The following is a 24,137-nucleotide window of genomic DNA, read 5'->3' on the forward strand; positions in this document are numbered from 1 at the left end:
ATGCACATTTAAAAAAAGATATCTTCAAATTGTCACGTAATTAAAAAGTTCTACCTTCTACTTTACAGTTTTGTTAAAAGTTGAAGTACAGTGTAGACTCCCATGACTGCATTCTTCTTATGCAAAGGTTTTAAAATAATTAAATAAAAAATAAAAAAGAAAGTGATACAGCTGTGAGATTTGACTTGAGCTTTTATTGGCAATTTCAATATAGTCTAATCCAGTTTATTATAATAAGTGCATTTCTACAGAATGTACCACTAGAGAAGAACACTGAGGAGAAACACCAGGTAACAAATCACAACAATCCAGCATTAGAAGGCCGTGTGGTCTTCAATTCACATTGCACACTAAACCAAACACTGACATTAGCGTGGTCTATTGATTCTGTAAGAAACCAATCATCATTTTCATAAATATATAGAGAAGCATTTTATTAAATGAGTTAAAGGAGTAGAAGAGTGAAAAAACAATTTCACATTAACCAAAGTGCCATAATTTGGTGCTTTAACAAGTTATGATTAATACAACATTGCTAAATTATTTTGTCATCATCTGTATAACTTCCAGCTTTTAGTACAATTCTGCTTTCTTTCTTTAGGAAGCAGAGACCTGGAGGGTAAAAGATACGAAAATGGACTTAATTTTATAATTTAATCCTATTTTCACAATAGAAAGTGAAAAGTTACTTGTCATGCTTGTAGTTCATGGACATGTAGCAGAATGGTAAAAAGGAGAAATTTCTTTGTATATATCATAATATCTCTTTATACATTTAATGAAAGGTCATGTGTGACAGGATAAGATGAAAACACGGTTATAAGGTTTTTTTTGTCCATTTTGTGCTGTCACAGTACATAGGAATTAATTGCATATAGGAACTAAAGTTGTGAGTGGGGAACTAAAGAAACGCTGGACCACACATGCCATGGGATTGGTCGGAGGAAATGTTCAAGCCAATTGTTGGATTTGTAGAATTGAAAAAATCTCGTTTGTTGTACTGTTGCACACATAAAAGAAATCTGTCATGTTATGGTGTGAATATGTGGTTAGGACACAGTGGTTTGACACAAACATTTTGGGTGAGAGACTTTGATTACTTGTTAGCCAAGACATTGGTGTTGGTTGTTTCAGATTAAGTGCAAAACTCATGTCTAAGATGATCGCATACATTTCTTTAAGGGGAAAATTACATGAATTTTCACTGAACTATTCCTTTAAGGAATGAAACAGCAAAAAAACAAAAAAACAACAACAAAAAAAACAATCCAGTAAATGTGAATGCAGTCATAACACAGTACACTTCATTATTCTTTGAAAATTCGGATTTACATATACATTGAGATTTTAAAAAGTTGCCCAGAGTCCTTGCTGAAAGATTCAACAATAAAGATGAATATTTACAGTGAATGCATTTGATATAATTGAGGTAATATTCATGCTTGTGCATGACTTCTATAATCTTCTGTAACCTCACGCTGACTATCATTAATGATTAAGCCTCAGAGAAATAACGACAAAAAAAACCCCACAAGTGACTACAATAGTAAAGAATAAAATCAGCTTTACACATTTCACATGTGACACTGAAAACGATGCTATTGATCATTAATCATTATGCATCATGTATAATTAAAAAGAAAAGCCACAGTAGTCTGAATTTCTCTTGCATTCAGGATGACAGTGCAGTGATGAATGGCAGGTAACTTAATCCTTCTTTTTCTCATGACACATAAAAAATAAGGTCACTTTATCGCTGCATGATACAGTATGTCAGTCAACTTCATACATCAAAATCAGATTAAAAGAAAAAAAAAAACATTAAACTGAAAAACACTGACATTAAAAACCATCATTATTCACTCATTAAACAATATGATGTTTGCCATTTTAACTGATAACAGAAAACCCCCCCAAACATAATAATGTGTGGTTCTGCTTTTAACTCAGCACCTGGCAAAGTTAATTTCAGAGTTTAACCCTGGCCAAAAGCCCAACTGCACCGTACACAAAAAAACCTCATATGTACTTAGCAAGTCATTTAATCAGAATAAATATTAGATTTAATTACAGTATGTGAATGTGCAAGCATGTGTAGGCGTTAAATAAACCACTTAAATGGACGGAATATTAAATTAAATCATACTTCACTATGTAGAGTTTTGTACTTCCTTAAATATATATTTCCTCCCTAGAAGGTCCACTCTCAACCTCTTTACATGTGAGATGACTCCAAACTTTATTACAGTTTATTTTCTGCTGAAGACACTAAACCTTTCAACCAACAAATCTCACGTGAGCACTCTAAAACACCGTATATATTCTATATATTTTTTTATAATATGACAAAATTTACATCTGGGACTAATTACAGTTTATCTACAATGTGAGACTCGCAAATTAACCTAGGTAAAGTCATGGCAAAGCAAAAGTAATGCTACCAGAAGCAGACCTGTCAAACCCAAATGGGGTCAAATGCAGTAAACAGTTCATTCTCAATATACATTTAATAGGAACACCTGTATGCCAGCCAATCATATGACAGCAGTGCAATGTACAAAATCATGCAGATACAGGTCAAGAGCTTCAGTTAATGTTCACATCAAACACCAGAATGGGGGAAAAAATGCAACCTCAGTGACTGTGGCATAGTTGTTGTCGCAAGACGGTTGGCTGGTTTGAGTATTTCAGAAACTGCTGATCTGGAATTTTCACTCACAACAGTCCGGGAGTGGTGTGAAAAACAAACAAAAAAAAAAAAACAACGACAACAAAAAAACTCCAGTGAGTTCTGCTGAACTTCTGCAAGTGGAAATGCCTTGAGAATGGTCAGAGGAGAATGGCTAGACTGATAGGAACTGACAGGAAGATTATGGTAACTTCAATAAGCACTTTCACAACTGTGGTGAGCAGAAAAGCATCTCAGAATGCACAACATGCCAAAACTTGAGGTGGATGGACAACGACCAGGCAACATTTATCAAAGTTTCAAGCATTCAGTTTCGGTAAGCCTGTAATCATAAATGCTACGGCTAAATTGTAGATGTTGGCACCTCTAGATATTAGCAGTAAAAGGAATGCAATCAAAATTAAGTTCTTGTAGATATTTGAATATTAATTGCACCATGCCTGGGGTGACTTAATGCTTGGGTCATTCAGGTTTACATAGTAACTGACCAGCGAGCTTCTCTGTATGCAAAGAGAAGAAAAATCCAGTTTTTGACATGCAGCATTTAAGAGAGGAAAAAAAAAAACACTACTGTTCACTACTGTTTTAAATGCCCTTGCTGACTTGGAAGAGTGTGATACCTACATCAAACAACAGGAGGCGGGTATAACAGGAAGAGCGAGCACACCCCCGTTGCCACCCCACTCCAAATCCCATCTATGAGAGATTCATGCAGAAGTGAATCATATGTAGCTCATGGTGATTTAAATCAACACTGTAGTGCTTCACCCCGGGGAGGTCAAGGCTAACCAAATCTATTTAGGTTCAGGAAATATGCAGCAACTATGAACACAAATACAGTAATGCCATTACACAGCCATTCATATTGCATCAAGATATAACAAATCAGATGTTTTGCGACTGTATGTCTGATTTCCTTTGAACTATATACAGAGCCAACTAGCTAAAAAGCTACAGTAAGTAGCAGACGGTAACATAGATCCCAATGTGAAGCAACAATCATACGTAAAATATAAATTATTTCATTGCTCCTGTTTACACAACACCTTCTGCCAATTTTTGCTCATCTGAAAAGGTCAAATCGCAATGCCTTTTGGGTAAGTTCCTTCTCCTTTTTCCTTATAATAATAATAATAATAATAATAATAATAATAATAATAAGTTATAGAAGGACCTTTAACGTTTATCCAAGGGGAAAGAGAGGGGAAGTCAACGAGGGAGCAATTAAACAGTATTGGAACAGGGTTTTTAGTAGTTACATACTCTCCATTCAAGGATACAACATATGTACCCATTACTGTTGTGCATTCTCAGCATAATGTAACATTCTACATTCATGAAGGACACAAAGTCCTATAATGTCTCCTTACGTAATGTCAGATTGAGCAGAACATAACTTCAGCCTCCTTTCTGCTCTTCTCCTGCCGTAATGTGTTTACACGTCATCAAAGATTCTGCTCTGTGAGGAGGACATGGAGAGATACCGCCCTCCTGTGTGCCTGTAGTGTAGCGAGAGAATGAGCAAAAAAGATGGGGGGGGGGGGGGGGGGGACATCATAAAGTCAGCACATTAGTATTTATCTGAGCACACATCTACATGCACCAGCATCAAACATGGCTCTGCTAAAACAGCTGCCTGTGTGATACTACTACCCCCACCTCAGAGTTAAATCCATTATATAAACTGCAGTGCTGCCAAAGTCTCAAATCTGATTGGTCAAAGGGAGCTGATTAAGTATTTATTACAGCAGCTGTGACCGTAGTCATATTAATGACCTTGTTCTAATCCTTTCAATAGTGACAATATACACACAAACTTGTATTATGGGCGCTATTTGATAAAGACAAGTGGATAGTTGTTGATATGGTGATGTTTTCTATGAGATGTTTTCTGAGATGTTTATTCAACATTTATGGAAGGAGACTCTAGTGTCAGTGCTTTGAAACTGTCAGTTACCGACTGTTTAAAGCTCTTGGTTGTTTCACAGACTTTCTACAACATTAAATGTAACTATTAACAGATAAAAGTATGACATGTTGTTCTTTAATAAAAAAAAATTAATTGTTGGCAAATTGCTGTGGTATAAGAGGAATAAACCACTTCAGGACATTGGAAAATAATTAACTTTAGGGTTGTAACAGTAACTCTGCTTTGCATAAATATAACCTAACCTGACACAACTGCAACCTAACCCTAACCCAGTTTGTGCACCTGACTTTTTGGAACCTAATTTTGTTGGGCAACAAGGCACCGCTGAAAATACTAGTACCACTGTCAGCTTGGTGTCAAGCTTTCAGACAAATTTAAACTGACTGGTGGCTCCAATACATCAGGGGTTCTCAAAATTATTTGCACTTTTCTCAACTGTTTAAGACAATCAGGACAGATTTATTACATGAACACAATCCAACAATTCAAACATTTGTATTCAGTTTATTTGTAAGGGTTAAACCACGGCTAGATTTTAATGCACGACGTGGAGGCAAAAAAAAAACAAACACACACCCAATGCGAAGCTGTGGCTGCCTCCGCGGAGTGCACTAAAAGTGCGTAATGCACACCTAGACATGGATTATCCTGCTTAATCCATGGTCACTTGCCAGCACTGACAAATTAAAGCTGTCATTCATGTTTGCAGTGCAAACTTTGACTGAAAGGATAAAAATAACAGTTAACTTTCATTACTTATTTTATATACGGGTCATTAGATCTAGAATTATGCTTGCTCTAAATCATACACAGAGATAAAGTAGTGCAAGAAGATTCAATTTATTGAATAAACTTTAATATAGTTAGAGAGAGAGAGAGAGAGAGAGAGAGAGAGAGAGAGAGAGAGAGAGAGAGAGAGTGAGAGATTGTGCGTGTGTGAATCACCTGTGTCCGTGCCACATCTCTACTAATAATGAAGCTGTGAGTTTAACTATTGTATGCAACGGTAACTGTATGTTACTATGGTTACAGTTGTTTATAGGCAGCACATTAATTTAGAACAGTGATTCAACTGACTGGAACTACCTGAGAATTCAATGGTATGAAAGCACACCTTCCAGCCAGTCAGAATCGAGTATTCAGACAGACCATGGTATAATATTATTTATTTACTATATTGATAGGAGGCAGTGAGTTTTTATTCCTGACATAAGTTTACTCTGACAAAAGACATTAGGACCACGTTGACATTTAGTTGTTTTTAAAATGTCGAGGTTTGGATTAAACCCATTCAATTCAGGGGTCCAGTCATACAGACTAATAGTGATAATAAATATAAGAACTAAAAAAAATCATGGGTTGTGTAATAGTTTGAACATACTACTGACAAATCTGACAAATACATGACAAATTTGAGCTTACTAGTTAGTCTGATATCTCTGGTTTCATCAGAAACAAACTAACTCTCTTACTCAAAAAATAAAAAACAAGAGTGATACTTTAAAGACAACATTACTTCCATTCTGCGATAGCAGATATTTGATCAGGCGGGTAGGTAAGTGAAAGTTGACCAACAGATCAAAACTGATCTGAAAACCAAACCTGTTGGACTCCAGCGGGTCGTCACTGACTGTTTCTGCATTGAAGTCCAGAGGCTCCGCGTCCTGCAAGAGCTCTATATGGTCTCTCTCAGAGCGCATACCTCCACCGCGAGAGTATTTAGCCTCTGTGGAAGTGCGAGAGGGAATAAACAGGATGTTACAAAAGCCGAGTCAGCAAAAAGTCGGTGTATAACCGAGATAAATGTGGTCAGGGTATGAAACTCACGTCTGTTTGAGTTGGAGCCGAGTGCGTCAGCGTAATTGGTTTCTTTCATTTCAGAGGCAGAGGCCCGGTTTCTGGCTCCTGTTTCATCTCTCTGCTGGCCGTAGCGCTCTCGCCACTCCTGTCACAGAGGAACCCTTCAGTTAGGGTTTATTCATTCATATCCAACACATCTGAATCAAGATCAGTAGTGAGTCAAGACGTAGTTAACATAAAAACATAACAAAAACATAATAAAAAGCATAAAACCAAAACTTTTGCAATCTTTTCCTTTAAAAACAGGCTGCACAATGAAGCAACGTGAACACTATTATTGGCTTCCACAATTAATAAAGCATGACCACAATATTCGTGAGATATTTGTGGAAAAAAAAAACACTTTAGAGGATTGTTACTGTACTATATCAGTGACGAATGATTATTAACAGCAGAACTCAAAGAGTTTTGTTCCTCTTTTACCACAGCAATTTTCCAGTTACTGTCATTTTTATTTATTAAGGAAGAAAACATCATACTTTTTTTTTTTTTATACATTTATGTTATAACATGTAGAAACGGTCATCCCTTTACTTTCTTTTGAAGATGATAAAGAAGACAAAAGCAGCTTATTACAGAAAACCACAAGAGTTTCCTGTGGTGGAAAATGTACTGAATGTTACCAAGTGCTGACACGGGAGACTACGCATAATTTATAAATGTTAAATAAATACAGAAAGCTTCATCATATTAACAAATGAAAAAAAAAAAAAAAAAAAAACAGTTTTTTTAATCTGCTTATTATTAGCCTTAGATGTGCAGCATCTGCTATAATGTCCCCGTGAATGAACTGTTACTATAGAAACAATAACTTATTAGAGCAAACACATTAACATAGACCTGTGATTGGAATTAAACTGGAACTTCTGTATGGATGTATGTATTTAGTTATTTATTTATTACTGCATATTCAACATTTAGGTGAGCTTTCTCTACTTAAAAAAATATGCAGGCAAAAAAATTTATAATAAAGTGTAATAACACTATTTTGATTCTAATCATTTCAACAGTAACCAAAATAACTGTGATGATCATTTTAACCTACCTAAAATGTCTGTTTATACTGCTTGAACTGATTGTTGTTAGGTAAGAATAAAAAAAACATCTTAATCTTAATATAAACATAGCAAAATCATAGAAAACTTACACTTAATGTTTAAAAGATCAAAAAATAAACTTACTCTTCTTCTGTTCTCCCCGTCCTCTATCCTTTGCCGTTTTCTTCTCTCTGCACCAAATAAACAAAACAAAAAAAAAGCATGGAGAGGTTTCTTTGCAGTGAAAACGAAGCATTTTGTTCTTATATGCTTGTAGATTATTGGTGTAATGCTCCTAACTCTAAACCCCAACCCTAAATATGCACTCACCTCTGCGCAGTAGTTCCCTGCCCTCATCGATCAGGTCAGAGGTCATCTCATTATCTCCCATAAACTGCTGGAAGCCCAGGAGGTTCAAACAGCGGGTACCAAGGCTATAGTATATACACCATTATTTTATTTATATAATATATATATATATATATATATATATATATATATATATATATATATATATATATATATATATATATATTCTGTTTATAATTAAATAAGTTCTTTATTTTCCAGATCACAGTGCTTTGGTGAATATTATCTCACACTGGTCATTGTTTAGCCCCTGTGTATAATTTCAGTGATTGTGTATAATAAAGTGACAATCCTTATATTAATAGGTTATTATAAATAAATGTGGTTGTTGCTATGGTTATGTCACAACGTGATGTTACCTCTCTGTTATAGATGAATGTTTATTCTGCCTGATGGAAATGTCTCATACAAGATTTTTAAGCTGTTAAATTGAGTTTTTGGACGATATTCTGGTGGAATATTTGAATGACAGACCTGAAGTATGTGGCAATGCAGAGGATGACAATCAGCATAGGATAGTAGATGTAAAATCCATTGGCAATAAAGGAGAGGACACGCATCGACCCCATGATCTGTAAAAGACATGATCCAGATGAGAGAGTGTGAGAGTGCTAAGTAAGGAATAAAAGATGACAGGACGTGCTGTTAGGACAATAATCAGCAACAGGGTTGTGAGATACACGCTGATGCAAAGTGGAACTATTCTTACTACTATGAAGTTGATTATTTTCCTGTAATAGTGTGTCCTGATTTTTAAATATGAGCTATTTATCTATTTCTCAATACTAACGATATTTACATTGAAGTACATTCTATCCATTTATACTGTTATATTGTTATATCCATGTTATATATCTATTAATAGTTAATGTTGTGAAACATCTGCAATATTATTGATCATGACATTTTATTCATCTATCGTTATATTTAATGTTGTGGAATGGCCACGATATTACTGATAATCGCACTATTTTAATATGGATATATTGTGAGAATTATTTTTAGATATCGCTAGCCCTAATGGAATCTTAAATTCTGTTTATTTTAAAGTGAGCAGCAGTAAAAGACACTGCTGCTGGTGAGACTTACTGAAGTGTAGGCTGTCTGCTCTTTTGCCTGGTGAGAGATAGCCGAGTCCATGTGAATCAGGCCAAGGAAGTTCAGGCATAGGGGCGGAGTCAAACGGCAAAAAAGCCTGAAGAATAATTACACTTTGGTGAAAAATTAAATGAACATAAAGTTTCCCCCTCTTCAAACATATCTGAACAGCCAAGACATATTTAATTTGCCAAGTTTGCTTGTTTAGTTTAAATAATTAGGCTATTGCCACTTAAAAGTATACTTATAGCTACCAATTTGCTGGCACTTTTTTTAATGTAGTGCACTGCACCGCATTCTGAAGGTGGAATTTTATGTTGTGATTTAAATAAATAAAATTTAGTTCAATTTGATTTATATACTGTATGTATTCATTCACAGAAGTCCTAATTTATAAACTGTTTATGTAAAGTATAATGATATCTTTTAAGATGAGTGTGATTATTAAGACATGCGGTTTGCACAAGGCGAAACTGGTAGCTTTCAGTTGACATCAGATATGAAGCAGGTGGCTGGTGAACCACATGTAGAAAAAAATGTAAAAATTAAACAAAATGTTTATGCTGTATAAACGCTTCCTTTTATGCTCTTCTCTGTGGACCTACATGCCGCTGAACTGAAGGCTGTAGGCGTCTGTCTGATGGTGTGAGGCCAGGTAGTAGTAGTTGAAGACACGGATCCGAAACACAGTGGAGTACACGCAAGTGCACAAGAAGAAGATTGTGATGAAACATGCCATCTAAAGGACAAATCAGAAATATCAGCATATGAGAACTGAAAGTAACAACCCAACCAAATTAGGATGATGCTGCAGATGTACAGTCCCCTCTGTAAGTATTGAAACAATCAGGCCAAATTTGTTTTTTGCTATACATCGAAGACATTTGGGTTTGAGATAAAGATGAATATGAGCCAACAGATCAAAATTTCAGCTTTCATTTTCGTATATTTACAGCTCTATGTGTTAAACAACCCACACACATTTCAAGTGATTAAAAATACTGGAACATGTGACCAACAGGTGTTTGTTGTTGCCCAGGTGTGCCCTGATAGATAGACTGTTTAAGCAATTAATAGCTCTGAATGCCCACCCTTACTTGGAGCCCTGGGTTTTGTTTGTGAAGACTGTATTTGTTGATAAAAAGGATAAACCCCCATGATGACCAGAGAGATGTCTATGGGAGAAAAGCAAGCCATTTTGAAGCTGAGAAAAGAGCGAAAATCTATCAGAGCCTTGCACGAGCATTGAGGCAAACAACAGTAGTTGATGACAGAAACATTAGGAGAGCTGTGGAAAAAAAACCCAAAACAACACAGTCAGCAACATCACCAACTATAGGGCAACAACCACAGGGCAGGGTTGAAGGTATCACAATCCAAACCACAAGATGAGGCCAAACCACAAGATGCAAACCACTCATCAGCAGTAAGAATCTGAAAGCCACAAATAAATACAGAGATGAGCTACAAACATTCTGGAACCAAGATTAACCTCTACCACAGTGATGGAAAGGCCAAAGTGTGGAGGAAGAAAGGATCTGCTCATGATCTAAAACATACAAGCTCATCGGTCAAGCATGGTGAAGGTAGTGTCATGGCTTGGGTTTAAAGACTTCATCAGGGAGGAAAAAGTGGACGGTTTTAGTCTGGCCATGTCAACCACCAGACCTTAACCCAATTTGAGCATGCATTTCACCTCCTGAAGAGGAGACTGAAGGGAGAAACACCCCCAAAACAAACAACAACTGAAAGAAGATACAGTAAAAGCATTGCAAAAGAAGAATGCAACAGTTTGGTGAAGTCAGTGGGTCACCAGCTTGATGCAGTTATTGCAAGCAAGGGATATGCAACCAAATATGAAAAGTTATATACTTTAAGACCGTCTGTTCCAATACTTTTTCTCACCTAGAAACTGTGTGGTCTGCCACCAATGGTGCTATGTTCGAGATGTAAATATCAGGAAATGAAAGCTGAAATTATGTCAAAATGTCTTCAATGTAGGGCCAAAAACAAAAACAAACAAACAAACAAACAAACAAACAAACAAACAACAACAACAACAACAGCCGTTGCCATTCCAATACTTTCAGAGGTGACTATATTACCAACAGTATTAGCTTAACAATCTTCTCTGTATGGTTGATTCTGGATTTAAACACAGAGCTGGGTTTGGCTTACTTCGATGTACAGGTAGTTGTAATCTTGTTCTGCAAGCCGGATAAACACAGCGAAGAGAGAGAGGACAGGATGAGTGCTGAAGAAGGTGCACTCAGACCAGACCACAGCCACAGAGAAGAGGGACAGGACCACGGCCAACACACGATAAAACCATTGCTTCAGGAAACATTTCCAATACCATTCTAAAAAAAAACACAGGGAACAACACAGTAATGTACAAAACGGCGTGAATGATCTACATCGCTGCTGTGCATGTACTGTTTCTCAGTTTATTTAGTGATTTATAGATGTCTCATGCTGTACTGACCTACAGTAGGTGTGTAGATGTACCGAGTGAACCAATTCGCAGGTTCTGTTGGTGCAAAGCTGTGGACGAACTGGCGAGATGAGCTGGTCTCATTTTTCGCCACGTCTTCCAGGTGAAAGGCTTGATCGAGAAGAATCTGCCACTGTACCTGTGTACGGTTGTGTCTCTGCACAGCGTAAATCACCTGATGGAATGAAGTACACATATGATCCAAACGTGAGATTTGCATCCAAACGCTGTTTAATTATTATTATTTTTTAATTGTGTAAGGAATACATTTGGAATGTTCAGAGTAAAGAACCGCAACCACATTTCTGAATGGAAACACAAGTAGAAGAGAGGTTTACATTTCACACCTGCTTGTGAAGCTTCACCAAACTCCTTTCACTGGGATAAGTGTTCTGTTTATCGTCAAAATCTTCATAGTCATCCATATTCCTGCCCATCTTCTCCTGATATTCAACAGGGCACTGGAAATACAGGTACAGCATTTAATCAGACTGCATGTCATTATATTATGTTATGATTTGGACAATAAGTTCTTTTTATACCTCAATATATACAATATGTTGCTTTGTTGTACCATGAATTTTTGTTTGTACAGCCTCAAAACAAAATTATAAAAAGACTCCTTGATAGACAATTTCACAGTATGATACGTATTGCAATTTTTTGGCTCACAATACAATTCTGAAGTAAAAAACAAACAAACATTTATCTGTTCCCAAATTGCAAGAACATAATGCAGAAGAGAGGTGCACTGAATTAGTGAATTTAACATGCAAATGTCCGTACTGAAAAAATATGTTACATGCATTAGCACTGAATATTACGTTTAGTTTGTTTATTCAGTGAGACTTTCATTCTGTGCGCTCACTGGCAGTTCAAAGCTTCAATTTAAATCCAAATGAAATCGGAAGCTATAAATATCTCCGTGGCATGAGATATTTCGCCAGTTTATGATTGACAGGAGGAGTGATTGTTGGAATTCATGTTTTCTCCTTGCATCAGTAACTGACACAATGATGGGAATTTCATCTCATTTTAAGTGAAGCAGTACTATCAGCTCAGTTAACCAGTTTTTTGTTTTTTTTTTAACCCAAAGCTGATGAAAGTCATTGATCTTTGCCTAACAATCACTTAAATTGTTCAGTAAAACCACACTATACATTCTGATTGACAATATAATATTATGCTGTATAAAACAATTTAAATAAATGTCAAAAGCCCTGCTATTATAGTACAATGCCTGCACTTAACCTTCCTTAAACTAGCATTCAAAGAATATTCCTGTACCTTAATATTCACCTCCTCAATATATTACACACGTCATAACAAACAGCAGTGAAGTCGACAAAACCTTGTGCAGTTTCGGATTCAAAACACCCCTCACTATTCTCACTAGAATGTCTCCAAATCGATCAAATTCACAGGATGCCTTTTGGTCACGACTGCACACGATCTGATTAACAGCTACAGAGGATTGAGCACTACAAAAATGTGAAAGCATCTATAATGACACTTCAGACATGAGTCAGCGCCCAACGTTCAGGTAAAAGGACAGACTCAAAGAACTGACTCATTCACGAATGACACACCGCTAACTGACATTTTGGTGATTTCACAAATGAATGATCAGTCCTGTTTTAGAAATGTAGTGAAGCAGAACACTGAAAAACAGTTCAATAAATGTCAGCATGTCTGATCACATACATGTTTCTAGCATAAAATTTAACTGTAATCGATTCCCAGTGACAAACTTTACAGTCAAGAAAACGCATCGATAAAAAAATGAAAGCCGCAAATACTGTGTATTCACATTCTGTTTCATGTGACCCACTTATACACACTTCTTACCTTTCTAAGGATCGTATCAACATACTTCCTGAAGGGGTGGTTATACTTGATGGACTCATTGACCTTCCTCACCTCCTGTATTATACAGAAAAAAAAGTTTAGCTCTAACATTCTGTCATAAAGATAAACACAGGTATTACAGTCACAGTTATTATATACTATTAGGAAAGTCACATTTGTTTCATTACTTGTGGCTGCATTTTTGCTTTTGTTTGCAAAAATGGCCTAATTGATATATATTAGCTGGCCAAAAAAAACAAAAAAAAAAAACAGCCAGTACTAAAGCTCCATTCATTTATTGGATTCATTTATTGTCACACCATTCCATCATTGATTATTTTCCTGTAACAACACACTCCCAAATGTTTTATTCCTTACTTCTTAGACATCAGGAAATCAGTATCGGTATAATTTTCATGTCACGGGGCTTTAGTAAGCATGCACTGCCCACCTCCATGACGTCCTCCAGGTTCTCCTCTGCGTCTGCTTTCTCCGTCATCAGCTTAGCTGCTTTGAAGTAAGTCTTGATGAGCAGGTGTCCTTGTTTAGACGCTTCCCAGTAAGAGCGTGGGATTTCCACCAGGCCGTAGCCCATCAGCAGCACCAACAGGAACAGACCCCACGTGTTGGCCGCTGTGATGCCGATCGTCTGCAGCTCGTACCTGGTCAAAAGATGAGTTCAGGTTCTGTCATAAACCACAGTGAGGCAAGGCCAGTGTGTGCGCTGCGTGACTGCTTAGGTGCTCTTACCAGGACAGACTCCACTGAGGATGTACTGCTACGTAGATGAGCAGGGAGCCGAATATAAACAGGTAAGTGCCGTAGTAGATGGCATTCTCGATGAGAGCAGTCTTTATTTTGCCTGTGATGGAGAAGCCCCCCGAGCGGGCATACGACTGCATAAAGGGCAGAAGAAGCCTGGAAACAAACATGCACACGCACCAGATTAAAACAGCTCATAAACATGCATATAATCAATGCAAATTATAGAACAATGAGTTATATGGGTATTCGCTTAAGGTCCAGATGAATAAACATGCAACGGTTCGTTATCTTAAATAGCAATCAACTAACAAATCAAGTGATAAGCTTAATTATAACCTAATAATCAATAAATCAGTCATATAACAAGTGTGAAAATTGATGCATGTGAAATATAATTTGCAATATTTTTACTGTGACCAATGACAACAGGCGTTGTACTACATGATCTTACACACACAGCTGAAGTGTGGCTACAGAAGAAAAAGCTCTTTAAGTTAACAAGACAATAAAAATGCAGCTTGTCTTGTTAACAGGAAACGGGAACGCACAACCTTCTCAATCCTGAAGATTTTCCTGTGCACGAAAAATCAAAGTTATGGCTTTAAGCACGAACATTAGAGACTCTTTCCAAACATGTTAAATTAACATCTCCTTACAGAAAACTTCACCATATCAACAATTATACATGTTCTTTAATTTATGTGGATTTATGTGGAGCATTTGCCGTTCCCCTGGGAATGATAACTTACTATAGGAACTATAACATATTAGAATGAGTGCATTAATATAAACTTGTGATTTGCAGCAGCAATAGTGTCAAAAGTGTCAGAACTACTGTTCTAGAAAATTGATCAATGCATCCTGACCAATCAAATTTGAGAATACAACCGAATATACAATAAAACATGTTGTTTCTTTAAAAAGAAATGGTCAAAGAATCATGAAAATCGTGATCTGGGGCCAGATTCAGGAAAACCTTCTTAAGAAAGTTGTTAAGATAAATTTCAAGTTCATAATAATGTTCCTGCAATTTTTGAAAAATTCTTAAGTTCTCAAATATTTTCTTAAAAACATCTTAATTTTTTTTCTTACGAATAAAATGACAGTAGTGTAATAGCTACAACAAATTCAATACTGCCAAATATTAAATGTATCAATTTATTATCCTTTTTATTTTTAAGTAGCAGTCACCTCCTGATCATTTATTCAAACGTAAAGGGTTCGTTTAATGACATTAACCAACATAGGAGAATTTACTTGCTGGAAAGTAGAAACAATTCAGCTTATTTGAAATGGAGAAGAAAAGTAACAAAAACTTCAGTAGGCAAGAGCTAAAATATTGTAGCAGTATTCTAACATATAATAAATAATATTACAAGTTTTATAATTGTGTAATGTTTAATACTTGAAACAACCCAATGAATTCATAAAAAAAAAAAAAAATCTACCACAGGTTATTACGACTATCCTAATTTTAAGAAGTTATTTACAATAATTTTTAAGAACACTATTTTCAAGAATTTAAATTTTTCTTAGGTTTTATCTTAGTAACATTCTTAAGAAGAATTTTTGGGAATACAAAATATACGTAACTTCTTATTTCTAAGGTAGAAAATAAGAAGAAAATGGCAGTTAAGAAGAATTTTATTTCGTGAATCTGGCCCCTGAATACAAAGGCAAAAAAATATAATAGATATACTTTTTTTTGTTTGTTTTAACAGATTACAGTAGCATTATAGTAGAAAAATACTGTGCCATGAGTAACAAGTGGAAGAGTTATTGATTTATTGTCAAGTTTATGGTCAAATTCTAATTACAAGGTTGGCTGATCATCCAAAAGTGAAAGCATAGGCAGCAACATAAAAGCAACGAGAAGTTATACTTCAAATGAAGTCTGTATTTTGATACATGTGTCAAACTGGAAATGGTTTACAAATTGAAGAGTCAGTGTTTTCTGTCCTCATTTGAGCCAGTGAGAGTTTTCGTTTTCGTTTTCGTTTCCCATTAAATGTCTCTAAGGATTCTGGGTTGCGGTGTGCAAAACTGTAATCTTACCATTTAAAAGTTTACAGTGTCACTGTCTATAGATCAGTAATCTTTGCCATATGTCGAGTGAAACCCCTTACAGGATTGCGTAAGAACAATCCAATAAGGTTTTTTTTATTCCCCCAGGCTTTAATGGTAGAAAGAGTGGGTAAGACCATGGTCTGTCATATCAGATGACATTTACAACATGGTCTATACATCACTGTGTTTCTTGCGCATAAGGAATCATGGGAATTCGGGACATTGTGAAAAGGCTGCTTGAAGTTAATAACACCAAGAAAGCTGTATTCTAGTACAATTCCATTTTAATGATCTTACAGTGCATCTCATGAGAGCTGACCTTAGTGCTGCGTCTCAATTTGCCTACTATCTGTCCTAGATAGTACCCGAGATTAGAATTAGCGTGTCCCAAATCGTAGTATATTGAAATGGGTATCCCAAAGGTACCTGGATGGGCTACTATTTCTGGTTCATTTTCAAAGTGTGGATCCATGGACACTTTTACAGCAAACATTGCCCACAACTCCTTGCACGAGGGAGGAGGACTTTTGTGATGATTTGCTTTTTGACGCATTTTAAGAGAGGTGTAAATGAAATGTGAAAAAATAATTCAAGGGAATGGTAAATCATTAGTGCTGAAGGAAGGAAGGGACTGTGTCCCTTAGTTCCAATGAAGGCTAATGTTAATGCTGCAAACATTTTAGACAATTGTATGCTTCCAACATTGTGGCAACAGGCCCTTTCTTGTTCCAGCATGACAATGCCCCTGCACGCAAAGCGAGGTCCATAAAGTTATGGTTTGATGAGTTTGGTCTGGAAGAACTCCAGTGGCTTGCACAGAGCTCAGACCTCAACTCTACTGAACACCTCTGGGATAAATGGGAATGTCGACTGTGAGCCAGACTTCCTCGACCAACACCAGTGCCTGACCTCCCTAATGCTCTGTTAACTGAATAGGGAAAAATTCCCACAGACATGCTCCAAATCCTGCAGAAAGCCTTACCAGAAGATCGGAGGCTGTTATTGCCTCAAAGACCATATTTTGTTTTATGTCCTGTCTCCACCCATGTCCTGTCATTGGTTGTCTTTCTCATGTGTCCTTATTGCTCGCACTTGTTTCCATTTGCCCTTTGATTAGTTTGTATATTCAACGCCTTGTGTTTCCGTGTTCAGTGCGAAGTAATGGTCAATTTTTGCTGGAAGACTTTGCCAAGACTTTTGTTCCATATGGTTGTGCTCTGGTTATCCATCCCATACTATTCCCTGGTTTCTGTATTTTGGACTTCCCTGAAATTGCTGTTCATAGATCGCCTGACCTCTGCATGTTTCCTGTTCACGGTTTGATTCACATTTCGGATGTCTGTCTGTCCTTCCAATAAACGCCTCTTACTGCACCTGCATTCATCTTCGCCTCCTTTAGGTGACATTACAGTGGCAAAGATAGCATATTAGACTGAGTGCATTAACCTGGGATTTGTTTGGTGCACTACTGTCAGAGCTGCTCTTCTAGAAAATTAATCAACACCTTCTGACCAATCAGAATCAAGAATTCAACAGCGCTGTGGAATAATACAAACTCATAATCAACAAATGAGCAGAGGACAACAGAGCAAAGGAGCGACAAATCAACAAATGAGCATTTCATAGGACCTAATGTATGTCTGTTGATTAGGAGGTAAATCAGATAGTAGTTACTATGTAGAAAAAGATTTCTAAATAGGCTGTTTAGCAGGTTGCTAAGATTAGTTAGTAGGGAACTGTGTTGCCATCTCACCATGTAAGACACTGTGAGGTCCAGTACACAACCCTCCAGAAGACAGGCATGATCCCATCGGGAATGTAGCTCCACGGCTTGTGACACACTGTTGCAATGCTGTGAAATGAACACAAAACAGTGTGCCTCATGACTTTACATCATTTGTGACCAGCATCATCATCATCATCATCATTATCATGACATCAAAACGTGTAGCGGAGTTTTAAAAATAAAATGAATCAATGTTTCAACTACGTTCATGTATAAAAAAGTGATGCTCAAAGTGCTCAGCTGATTTACACCTGCATATGAAAAGAAACAGTAAAATGGCAGCATAATGAAGAGATTCATTCATGTTGTTTATGTTAATAAAATCAAGAAATACTTTCGACCCAAAGATCACAAAATCTCCTCTGTGATCATGATTATGTTTAAATTTATCCATTAGGGCTGGGGAATATGATGATATATTATCAATAGGGGGTACGCAGTGATGTCACTTTCCCACTGGAACATGCCCCCTCGGCGGGACTGAATGGCAAAACATCCAACAAAATGGCTGGTTTTAATAGGGGAAGCTGTGAAAACGCTAGTATAACTAACGATTATCAGCCTCTTAAATTAAAAGGAGTTGGACTCGACAGTGACCCTTACAACTTGCCCAAGAACCTATGGTCCATGAACTGGCGTGAATTGGCATGTGGCCAGAAATCAGTTTTCCCCACATTTATATATACCTGAAGCCTGAAGGCATACAAAAGCTTTGATGCTTGGTCCTACTTCAAGGTGTGATTTGTTGGAGAAATTAAAGTGACAAGCACACCAATAAACATTCTGTTGTATGTACACATATTTTTATTTTTTTTCTATAATTTTATCTGGTAAACTGTAAGCTAGCTAGTCCTAGATTGTTTGTAGCCAACACTGTGAAGGTAAAACACAGTAAGAGAATGAATGACCCCCATTATTCATCAATGGAAACAGACAACGTATAAAAAGAATTATGTAGCAAATTATTCATCATTGTACAACAGAATACCACGTCACAAGAGCTTACACTTACACTGCTAGACTTAATAAAAAAAAAGGAGTGAATAATACTTTTTTTTGTTTTTTTAAAAAACAAACAAACAATATTTTCAATATTCTGAATACCACAGTCCTTGTGTAAATGCTTCTACAAATAATCCATGAATAAATCTGTTCATATCCAGCTTCATAAACGAGGCCCATTGAGAGTATCATTGGTATTTTCATAACAATTACAAACCTATCGGAATCAGCAGAGTCCAAGTTTCCAGCAGAAGTTCAGCAGAACTTCACAGTGAATTTTTTAAACTGTAAAATGTTACAATTTTGTACTAATTTTTAAAATAAAAATTCTTTCCTTTTCAGTGTTAAAACAATCTTTGTAGATGTTAAATAAAAGTGTCATTAAATTTCATTCATCGCAATTTTAAACATTTTATGTATTACAAACGTGAATGTGTATAGTACAAAATAAATATAGTGTTATTATTATCATCATCATCATCATTATTATTATACATAATAGGCTGATGAGTCATTCAGCCTCACCTAATAGTGGGTGCAACAGTTGCATTTCCTGTTGTCTGGTTGGAGATCTGAGGTCCCAGAGTGGGGGCCTGATGGCTGCTTACACACTGCCTGTATACTGTCTGAAATATCGAATAAAAAAACCACAGTGAGTTTTAGTTGTGTATGATTGTAGTACGGTGAAGAACTGAAAACAATGTAGGGAACAGAAAATATTAATCAATAAAAGATGTCTGCTGTCTGTTCTCTCTCTCTCTCTTTTTCTGGAGCCATGAGGCTAATATATGTAACAGGTCAGGAAACATAATTACCTCCAGATTAGCATCATGCAAAGTGCGTTCCTAAAGTACAAGTGCGAGCCTACTCAATTAAAAAAAACACACAAGTAGATCAAATTCCTCTTGATTTTCCACCTCCAGGACTACAGATAATGACAATACTGCTAATATTGATAATAATACATCTAATTTATTAGAGGATAGGAGCTAGGAGTGCTAAAAGCCTTGTTACGGTTACAGTGTGAGGAGCGTGAGCCGTTTCAGCACAAAAAGTGCTCTGGCAGTTGTGAAAGCAGCCTGACATGTCTTAGCTAATTAAAGTAGCTCTTGAACAAACCGTGCTGACGTCCAGAGGGAGGATGAAAACGATGAGGAAGCACAGGTACCAGGCGAGCAGTGTGCTGAACAGGACCATACGCTGCTGCCTCTTAAAGTCTCCATACCGATGTAGGAGGAAAAGAGCCAGAAAAAAGACGACCACAATCTCGATGGCCAGCGCCGCCCCACTCATTCTGCTCCTCTACCCCGTGCAGCAAAGACACCTGGGAAAACAGGCTGGTGGAAAGAACAGACAATAGGGCTGGGCGATATATCAATATCATATTAATATTGTGATAAATGATTATGCAATACACTTTTCTGAGATATCCTTGATATGGTGATGTACTTTTTTTTTTTTTTTTTTTTTAAACGTTTTTAATATTTCCAAATTAAATGGTACTGACAGCAGGCTGTTGATTTGATGCAAGTTTTTTTTTACTTAATCTTGTTTGTCTTTGTAGGCATTAAAGAAACGTATTGTCAAACTCAGTTTAGCAGGGTTTTTTTTTATTTTATTTTACTACTGTTCTGCAGACAGTTTTTTTTTTTGCTAAATTATATATTGTGATATGCATCGCGTATCGTAGAAATGTTCTCAAGTATCATGATATGATATTTTTGTCATATCACCCAGCCCTGAAAGACATCAAATATAAAAATTTGGAAGATGCTTTAAGAATAAAACATAATCATGTTTACTGCGTGACTTCCATGAACTCGTTACAACTTTCCACTGAGTGTCCGACAAAAGCCAGCGAGGTGCCTGTGTGCTCTGAAAGACTCTTTTGTTTTTCTTCAGCAGAGCAAGACAGAAGGAGAGCAGTCACCGTGTCCTAGATCTGAAGCAGTACGACCGCGAGGGCAGACCGCTTTTAAATGAGAAAGGTGCCACTACAATCTGTATTTTAAATATGTAAATCTGTCATTTTCATACCTTTATTTCAATTTGTATGTGAAGTTTTTAGTTGGATTACAGTATAGCAAACTGAAATTAATAATCATCCGATGTAGAAAATTCTGTTTTCATATTCAGGGTCGTTTCTTAATCATTTTTCAATACGCTACATGATTGGCTGACATGGTGCGGAATGAATGCGCGTTATTTGGCTTTTCCTCAGATGCTGTGTTTGGAAAATGTTGATCTGAATTTGGAGAATCGAATCTGAAATGGACTGTACCACCAAAATCTGATTCACCCCTGATTATAATAGAATTACATTTGAAACCATTCACAACGTGGAATACACTTTCCACAAAAATCAATCAATTTCAAGCCATGTACATCATTTCACTAGGATCTAATTCAGTTCAAAGTTACTTAATTCAAATAAAGGCATAAAAATTCAATCCATACGTTCCATTTCCAATCAAATGTGCAGTTAAGTTTAGGATTTAAAAAGTTAAAAAAAAAAAATCTTCCAGTGCATAATGGGTTTAAATATGATATTAAAAAGTGCACCTATTATGGTTTTTCAAATATTACTTTTCATGTAGTGTGTTTTAGAGCTGTTTGTGAATGTAAAAACATCTCCAAAGCTTCAAAAAATCTAAGTGCATGACAAACAGAATTATTGACTCCCAAAAGAAAGAACCGATTCTGAACAGCTAAAACGAGTCGTTAGTAATTCCAGACTTTACTTCCTGTACTAACCTATGTAGGTTTGTAACAAAAAGCCCCGCCTCTGGTCTTCATTAGCTGCACGCTGACAGCGGCAAACCAAACACAACAGACTGGGACATCTGACCAATCAGAGCAGAGTATGCGCTCTAAAACGAGGAATTTAGAATGAATCCTTTAGAACGGATTATTTAAAGAACCGTTTTTGAGACTGAGGGAAAGAAAGGTAATGCTGCCGTTTAAATTATGAGCATTATTATTAAAGTATTTTTTTTAGCCTTGGATGCACGTAAATCTATTGTATGAGACCTTTAAAACAAAATTAGACATCTTTCAAAACAATAATAGGTGCACTTTAAGTAGTTGAAAGTGTTTCATGTTAATGTTATTTAACTGTTTAAAAAAACAGGTCAGGTATATATATATATATATATATATATATATATATATATATATATATATATATATATATATATACATACATACATAGAGAGAGACTGAATGTTAGCTATAAAAGAATAAACTTGCAATAAAACAAAAAGAGACTATCATTATCACACAGTACTGCCATCACGATATATAACATTTAAATGTACAACTGTTACTGCCACCTCTCATAGCTCAGTCCCCAACTGCATCCTCCTCCCTACACAAGACCACTGCGTATGGTCTAAAACCCACACCAGGAAGTGCACTCTAAAATCAATCCCATTCCCTTTAAACGCGTCCATTATTATCGCGTTTTGCTAGCTGTACATTAGGAAGTGAGATTCGGATTGCTCCTACCTCAGCTGTGATGAGATAAACGCTGTTTAAAACACTGATCTTGCTAAATAACTAATGAAATCGACGAACTCTTCTTCCAAAATAAAGCTATTTGAATTAAAGTCATCATGGTGTTTTCGACAAAAACTCAAACGTCATCCAGGCAGCGACCCGTGTGCCGAGCAGCTGTCTGCTATAGCAACGTCACTACGTCAATACGTAAGGGCAGGGCATCAGGGTAACGCAGGCCCCGCCCACGTACTGCGAGCGGTACTCCATACACTCACCTTATGTACTGTCCATGGTAATGAGTGAGCCGTATGAAAATGCACACGCATGCGCACTGTGTAGTAAAACCGATTTGATTATTTGCATTAAATTGTTGGTAAATGAAAGTGCAGCTAGGAGCTTGTATAAACGACTCACACGTTTGCTACATTTGGGAATGGCAAATCATTTACATTTACATTTATTCATTTAGCAGACGCTTTTATCCAAAGCGACTTACAAATGAGAAAATACAAGCAAAGCGATATATCAAGCAGAGAACAATACAAGTAGTGCTAACATACAAGATCCATTCATTGAGTTCCAGAAGAAGCAAAGTGTGCAGAGTAGAGGTGCAAGTGCAATTGTTTTATTTTTTATTTTTTTATTATATATTTTTTATGAGTTGGTTAGGTGTTCACGGAAGAGGTGGGTCTTTAGCTGTTTTTTGAAGATGGTGAGAGATTCTGCAGTCCAGATTGAGGTTGGAAGTTCATTCCACCACTGAGGAACAGTTAGTTTGATTGTTTTTGAAAGGGACCTTGAGCCACGCTGAGTAGGTGGCATTTACTTTAAATAATTTTGAAATATATACCATGGCCATCAACACATAAAATTTGCATTTTATATATTTTTACTCTTATTTTTATTTTATTTGTTTACATATGACATATTTGTGGAGAGATGGAACTACCTGTAAAATAGGTCTAGTTTTATAAATAGTCCAGAGCCCTGATTCTTCCAACTTCATGCATGAACAGGCACAATTTTGCTCATCCTGTATATAAACAGTATATAAATTATTAAAAAATATCTGGGATGTGTATAAAATCTCTAAAACTCAATTAAAACAATGAAAATAAATGTGATTATGCTATCTAATACATACAGATGCAAAATAAAATGAATCTTTTCTAAATGTGCATTGTTGGTCTCTGTGTTAATGTATGCCTGATTGTGATTAACTTCAAAGCAAATAAAAACTTTTTTTTTATGTAAAATGAATAATAAATCAGAATTAAAACAAAAGTTGCTACATGCTGTTGGAATTAAATTTTAAAAACGTTAGAAATAAGTATTAAACAGATTCACTAATTTATATAATCTCTGAAATAAATAAAAATGTTTTTTTTTTAATTCTTAGGAAATCAAAAGGGAAAGAAACATAGACTTTGCAATTCCTAAATCATAATGTGTTGTTGGTCCTTGTGTTTAACCATATTTTAAAACAAATAAATATTTTGTAATAATACAAATGAAAAAAACATTTAAGAAATCAGTCAAGAGAAGTCAAAAGTAGCCTACATGAACTTTAATAAAAATAAAAGATTTTTTAATTAAGAAATTAATATTAAACAAATAGCTATGATATAATCTGTAATCTATAATCCTATAATGTTCAAAACGAATACAATGAAAACGAAATATTTTTTTTTACT

General features: G+C 36.0%; 1 protein-coding gene across 1 annotated transcript; it reads right to left on the reverse strand.

The window, feature by feature from the left end:
- Positions 1-174: 174 nt before the first annotated feature.
- Positions 175-22,646, reverse strand: lmbrd2b (LMBR1 domain containing 2b). Its single transcript, XM_017493580.3, has 18 exons — positions 22,453-22,646; positions 20,065-20,282; positions 19,471-19,571; positions 17,911-18,009; positions 14,076-14,243; positions 13,777-13,987; positions 13,326-13,400; positions 11,825-11,938; positions 11,469-11,652; positions 11,162-11,343; positions 9,589-9,722; positions 8,975-9,080; positions 8,360-8,457; positions 7,847-7,950; positions 7,661-7,707; positions 6,447-6,564; positions 6,222-6,345; positions 175-4,188 (listed from the first exon to the last, which is right to left on the reverse strand). The coding sequence occupies exons 2-18, from the start codon at positions 20,236-20,238 to the stop codon at positions 4,125-4,127; spliced, it is 2,103 nt and encodes a 700-aa protein (XP_017349069.1). The 5' UTR covers positions 20,239-20,282; positions 22,453-22,646; the 3' UTR covers positions 175-4,124.
- Positions 22,647-24,137: the final 1,491 nt, after the last annotated feature.

The sequence above is a fragment of the Ictalurus punctatus genome, chromosome 18 (genome assembly GCF_001660625.3).
Source record: "Ictalurus punctatus breed USDA103 chromosome 18, Coco_2.0, whole genome shotgun sequence".
NCBI classification, from domain to species: Eukaryota; Metazoa; Chordata; class Actinopteri; order Siluriformes; family Ictaluridae; genus Ictalurus; species Ictalurus punctatus.